Source organism: Athalia rosae, chromosome 7 (assembly GCF_917208135.1).
Source record: "Athalia rosae chromosome 7, iyAthRosa1.1, whole genome shotgun sequence".
Lineage (NCBI taxonomy): Eukaryota > Metazoa > Arthropoda > Insecta > Hymenoptera > Athaliidae > Athalia > Athalia rosae.
The window spans coordinates 13,560,376-13,566,907 of NC_064032.1; the positions used below are offsets into that span (position 1 = coordinate 13,560,376).

At 36.8% G+C, this 6,532-nt stretch overlaps 1 protein-coding gene across 1 annotated transcript; it reads left to right on the top strand.

The window, feature by feature from the left end:
- The first annotated feature begins 1,196 nt into the window (after positions 1-1,196).
- LOC112695028 (peroxisomal hydratase-dehydrogenase-epimerase-like) lies at positions 1,197-6,052 on the top strand. Its single transcript, XM_025747033.2, has 14 exons — positions 1,197-1,266; positions 1,390-1,484; positions 1,575-1,701; positions 1,816-1,922; positions 2,015-2,179; positions 2,259-2,407; positions 2,492-2,625; positions 3,642-3,707; positions 3,840-3,934; positions 4,057-4,183; positions 4,269-4,375; positions 4,552-4,725; positions 4,925-5,073; positions 5,154-6,052. The coding sequence occupies exons 2-14, from the start codon at positions 1,392-1,394 to the stop codon at positions 5,302-5,304; spliced, it is 1,644 nt and encodes a 547-aa protein (XP_025602818.2). The 5' UTR covers positions 1,197-1,266; positions 1,390-1,391; the 3' UTR covers positions 5,305-6,052.
- Positions 6,053-6,532: the final 480 nt, after the last annotated feature.

Sequence of the window (6,532 nt, forward strand, 5' to 3'; positions counted from 1 at the left end):
GTTGCTTGACGTACCATCTAGATCTTGTGATTCGCTTTGGCTCGAAGATACTAAGGTAGATGATGAAAGGGTAGTCGAGTTCATTATTTGAGTACAGTCTGAAACGAAGATATGTCACTTAAATTCAAGAATTGGTAAGATTTGAGAGTTTGATCGTTGATTGATTTCCACAGTAGAATAAATATTAGTACTCCGAATGAAGGTAACCTAAATTTGCGAGATCAATACTAATTTTTGCGATAGTTTCAGTCGGAATTTGAACAGAACCTTACCAGTTTGATCAGAGTTGGTTTATGGGATAGAAATAAAATTGTTTTCTTCCTAAAAACGAACGTAATTAGCATCAACGTTTACTACCACAAATCTGCATCATTGTTGAGCACGAAACTGTTTTTGTTTTCTATCGAAGTTCGATAGTACGATGTGGTCGCACAAGTGGTCGATACAACGACATAATTAAAAGATGCGACATCGACGTTCGTAGTGGTTTTGAATGTAAATTGTTTTGTAGGAATGCAGATGCGTCATGTGTGTAAAACAATTTAATGAACATAATCGTAGGACTAAACTTTACCCTCCGATCAACAATACAACGGCGTTTCGGCGAACGATTCGGAAGAATGAAAAAAATTCGTAACCCCAATGGCTCATCCGGAGATAAATATAAATACATTTGTTTGCCGGGTACAAAATTTCCTTTTAGGACATATTCTGCTTGTTATAAAGTCATAACATTGACGTATCTCTCTTACCAAATACCCTTTTTGCTACAGCGATAACACGCTGATATCGATTCATCGGAGGGGAGAATTCATTGTTCGAAAACAAGCTATGATCGGTTCACGTGAACGTCACATTTCCATTCAATTTTAATCTAACTGGGGGCTTCAGCCAACCATCATGTAGACGTAATAGAATTGCTAGTCAACCATTCGCCCACGTACACTGAAATAAAAATTCAATTCAGTGGAGCGGCTACGTTAAACCGTCTATAATTTAGTTATAAATAACAAAATACGATTTCAAATAGCAGCCAATCACTCAACGAGAAAGCAGCCATCAAAGAAAAAAAAGAATAATAGTTCTGCACTCGAGATCACATCATTGAGAGTAGATAGCGGAGTAGATACGCTAAGTGTAGGTGTAGATATCATATACTTATATACTTCACATATGCACATTCTTCTATAAAACGCGCTTCAGGTCTCAAGGAACGGCATCGACAAAGTTTTGATTTCTTTGATTTTTTCAGAACCTCTTCGTCAAGTTAGTTTTATTTTAATATATTATCTCCGCATGTCAAGCGGGTATTCCTGTTCTATGTAATAAGTGTACAAATTTAATTGCAACTTTAAATCATTAACTGAAATTAGATTGAACATTTTTCAGAAATGGACTTACAGAACAAAGTCGCTTTGGTGACCGGTGGTGCGGTCGGAATAGGGTTTGCATATGCCAGAGAATTACTACGCAACGCAGTCAAGGTATAAATCTGTCTTGAATATCCGTTACAATTCAATAATCTGAAATATTTTGGAAATTTGGAAAACTCGAATGATTCTCCATTGTTTCAGCACGTGGTAATCTTGGACGTATCACCCAAAGCTGGAGAAGAAGCGGTGGAGAAATTGAACGCCGAGTTCGGGGATAGCAAGTCATTTTTTATCGCTGGTGATGTAACTAAATCTGCCGAATTTGAAGGTAACTCGACGATGAATATAGTTTAGCGTTCAGATTATGAATTCATATAAGTTTTAGTCCGTTAATTAAACGAATCAAATCGTTACTTTAACTCTATATTTGCATATCGATTAGATGCGTTCACGAAAACCCTTCAGAAGTTCGGTAGTCTCGACATATTAATTAACAATGCTGGAATAGTTAATGAAACCGCATGGGCTAAGATGATTGATATCAACTTTGTAAGTCGCAACATTTTACCACATCATGTACACAGACTTATTCCTTCAACTTTTACATTTCTGAAATCCATATAATTATCATTTTTCTCCAGAACGGCCTCGTCCACGGAACTTTCCTGGGTCTGAAATACATGGGAAAAGACAAAGGTGGTGTCATCGTGAACATCGCTTCAATTTATGGTCTCGATCCAGTTGCCAGTTTTCCAGTTTACGATGGAACTAAACACGCCGTAGTCGGTTTCAGTAGATCCATTGCGGTGAGTCTGACCATCTGAAATTACGTTCTCTAGTTGTTATATGCAGTCACGACATATTTGTCTTTTATCCCTCAAACAGATGAGTCACGAAAAAACTGGTGTCAGAGTTATCGTGATGTGCCCGGGAATAACGGAGACGCCATTGGTAGCCGGGGCGGTTGATGGTGCGCTGAAGCTTTTGGATGTTGAAACGGTTGTTGCTGAAATCAAAACATATGCCTTCCAAAAGTTAGTAAATATCACGTACCTGATTTTCATTAGCAATCCATATAATTGTTGGATATTTCGATCTCTTTTTTTCTTTGTCACAAGGGCTGACAGCGTGGCTGAAGGAATGGTGCAGATTATCCGTAATGCTCCAAACGGCACCGTTTGGGTGGTAGAAGACGGGAAACCTGCTTACCAGGTTTTGATTCCCGATCGTTTCTCCATGAAAGCTTCTGCCTAGACTGGATATTACTTGTAAATTGGTTTTACACATCAGCTTAGGAGTATTCCGAGTATGATGATAAAAGGAACAATTGGGTTTTAAATTTTATTGTCACGACATAATTCAAGTCCGCAGGAAATATGTAATCATTGGAAATATGTGTGACTACAATATAATACTCGTATATGTGCGCAATCGAAAAAATAACTCCCAATCGCAATAACTGAAACTATCAACGCCCATGAGAGTACAAATAGTATATTACGACCCAAGGTCAGAAAGTTGGATTTCCTGGCCTCGTGTCGTATGATATTTTTCTTCATCTCCAGCCAAAAGTACGTTCCATAATAATTGATGAATAAAATTACAGAGCAGGCAGAGCGTGCGTTAGTTCGAACAGGCCGCAAAAGCTGCTGTTCCCAAGAGCGGAATGCGGCCGGCAAGACCGTACTTTCGGCTGGAGATATGAATAAAATATTATTTGTTTATAGAAGACAATCTAACTTTCGGGTACACCGCATACTAGGCCACACGTTAAGTCTCGCGTGCAATCAAATTTTTAATTTTTAAGTAAAAAATGAAGTATTTTAAAAATTGATTGCAGGACACTTTTTCAACGTACTTTGAACCCAGGAACACGAATCCGTCGAGTAAATTGAGCTACGAATATTTCCCATCGCGATACGCTCGATTTTTCACTTTGTGACTTGATATTAAATTGGCGATATAAGTCGATTAATTTTATTACACATGTTTACTCTCCCATTCGAGAATGTTAAAAGTGTGATTAAAACAAAAACGTATGCTTACGGCTGAAATTGTAGTCTACATGCTCACGCCATACGTATCCATGTGCACAAATATTATACGTGAGGCTATCGCAGCTGTATGACCTTATGCAGCATTAGTCTTGAACGATACGCATATTAAGGGTCAATGCTTCGCTTGCACGAACAAGCGAATTATATCGTCATTATATTTCAAACATTCGTCAGAGACGTGTCGAATTGGTCGTTTTGTCGAACAAATAACTGCTTGAACAAATATCCAATTTGATTCCTAAATATCCCGTTTATTATTTCAGAGATATAAAATTCGGTGAGTTCGAAAGGCTTGTCGTTTTCATAAATCATTCAAAGATCAAATCTAATGTTCGGTATATAATTCATGATTTTGTACATAACTTTTTTATTTTGTTGTAATTTTTTAATGTGGATAATTTACATCCAGAAATGCAGATAAAAGGTAAAAACGTACTATTGACTGGGGGTGCGAAAGGATTGGGTTTCGCATACGCTAAAGAATTATTGCGAAATGGAGCTGCGGTAAGTCTTCAAATTTGTTTTTTGGTTTTTCCCCCCTCGTCGATTTAGCGAGGAAAAAGCCATGTGGATTGTACAGTACTTACTCGGGAGGATATTCATGTGACCTGTGAAATTTCAATTAGCACGTGGCCATATTGGATTGTGAAAATTCCAATGGCGAAGGAGCCTCTGAGAGATTGAACGTAGAATTTGGAAAAGGAAGGGCAAAATTCTTCGCCTGCGATGTCACAAAACCTCAGGAATTAGAAGGTCGTTAAAAAGTCACGATCATTCTCCGCGGCTTTGTTAAAATGGTCATTGCAATTAAGTGATATTTTTCATGATTCTGTTGAAGCTGGATTTAGAAATACCGTAGAAGTATTCGGATCGTTGGATATCGTCATTAATAACGCTGCTCTGATGGACGATGATCAATGGGAGCTCATGATCAGTGTAAACGTAGTAAGTGACTGAAAGATTTGTTTCGTAATTTTCAATTTTTAGATAAATCTTCTCGTTAAATAATCATTCAGCACTGATTCAGCCACCATTTGCAGTATTTCGAGAGCGGATTGAGCTCATCAAACTAAATTTGTTAATCCTATTTCTTTTTCTCGTTTTTTCCTTCTGATTTTCAGAATGCGGTAATCAGAGGAACGCTTTTGGGTCTGCAGTACATGGGAAAAGACAAGGGAGGCAAGGGCGGCGTGATTGTTAACGTCGCCTCCATTTTCGGTGTAACTCCGTTTCCGCATTGTCCCATTTACGTTGGAACAAAACACGCCGTCATAGGATTGAGCCGATCCTTTGCCGTAAGAACGTAATAATACTAATAATGTACGAACTTAAATGTTTTTTTCCAAATGGCCGATATTCAAATGATCGTATCGTTCGTTTGAATTGACGGCAGATCCGGATCAATCTGGTCCGCCATTTTTAAACTGGTGAAAACAGTGGCCTGTACATTGAAATGTAATTTTCTACCGATTGCTCACGATTTTTCTTTCTCAGATGCCTTATCACTATGAAAAAACCGGCGTTCGTATTTTGACGTTGTGTCCCGGCGTTGCTGATGACGTGGGAAAAAATCAAGAAATAACAAACTTGGAGGAATCTACGCCGGGTTCAATTAATCCTATCAACAAACTTCCCTCTCCAAAGTTTGTACCGTAGAATTTTCAACTCGTCTGTTTTCTTTGTTATGTTCTATTTTCCATTTTTTATTATTTCACGAATACAGGCTCGAAATAAGCGTTGCGCACGGTATGATGTTCATCATAAGATCAGCGCAAAATGGAAGCGTCTGGGTTGCTGAGGGTGCTGAGCCAGTTTATGAAATTTTGATTCCGGATTGTCTCACCATGAAAATGGCTGCTAAGGACGGGCAATAATGGCGTTTGAGTCATGATTTTGTCATATTGACAAATTACACCGTAAAGTACAGCGATGTTTCATTTACTAAGGTAATCCCCGACCAAGATGATTAGCTATGTCATTCGTATAATTATATATACTCAAAGAAGATTGCATCATAGATATATTGGCGTATCTATGATTACAACAATTTTCGCAATGCCATCCAATATGTTTCGTACACAAAAAAATGATACAATCTACCCGCAGTTAAGTTAAGCGCTGATCTGACTATAGACCTTCAGCGCGTAATCTGTCGCCGAAAATATCGTAAAAGTTATAACAATAGTAACGAATGGTAGCGTTGGGTTTTCGGTCGCTAGCTAATCTAGTATACACGAACGCGAACTTCCTACTCTTTTCGTGAAAAAAGTATCTGCCGTTCAGGTCTGTCTTTTGAATTTTTAATGATTTATTATACCGTCAAATTTGCGTCTGTCATGTCATTAAAATATTGTTGCTCGAGTGATTGGGATCACATGTACATGATTGAATAAAAACAGATTTTTAAGTTTTTTTTTTCTTTTACTATATGGAACGTTATTTGTTTTATATCCGTACAAATGTATTTTTATGCATTGTTCAATCGGACATGGAACATTAATTATGTATTATATATTACAGAGTAATACACCGGGACAGGTGATACAAAAATCAATTGCATCTACATGCAATATCTAATGTAACTATGGGTATCTTTTTTTTTTTTTTTCATACCGCATGAATGACTAAAAATAAAAGCCGACGCAACGATCGCGATGTTTTAATTGATGTCGGTAGCTGTATTATTCGAATTATAACATGTCATATGAAGCAACATTAATGATACAATTTGAAAGAAAAATAGTAATAGTAATAATAATAATTGATAATCAGAAAATAAGACTACAGGCTAATATAAAAAATAGATATAGTTCATTAAAACACTAACTATATTATTCGTATATTAGATAATAAACGGCGCGCGTCCATTTATTCTTGTACATATGTGCGCGTAGTGCCAACATTTTTTAAATAATCAAGACGGAGATCTATATAAATATGCGTATATTCAAATAATATTTAAAAATTTATCCGAGTGCCGTTATCTGATTTGTTTCTTTTTTCGTTTGTAATAATTTTACTAAATTAAGTACGTTCTCTTATTTTTTTTTTTTTTTATTCCGCAAGAAAGATTTTATTAAAAAAAAAAAAACGAACGAAATC

Coding starts and splice junctions, on each gene's coding strand:
- LOC112695028 (XM_025747033.2), top strand. CDS start 1,392: ATGGACTTACAGAACAAAGTCGCTTTGGTGACCGGTGGTGCGGTCGGA. Junction 1,485..1,574: donor TACTACGCAACGCAGTCAAG/GTATAAATCTGT, acceptor CCATTGTTTCAG/CACGTGGTAATCTTGGACGT. Junction 1,923..2,014: donor AGATGATTGATATCAACTTT/GTAAGTCGCAAC, acceptor ATTTTTCTCCAG/AACGGCCTCGTCCACGGAAC.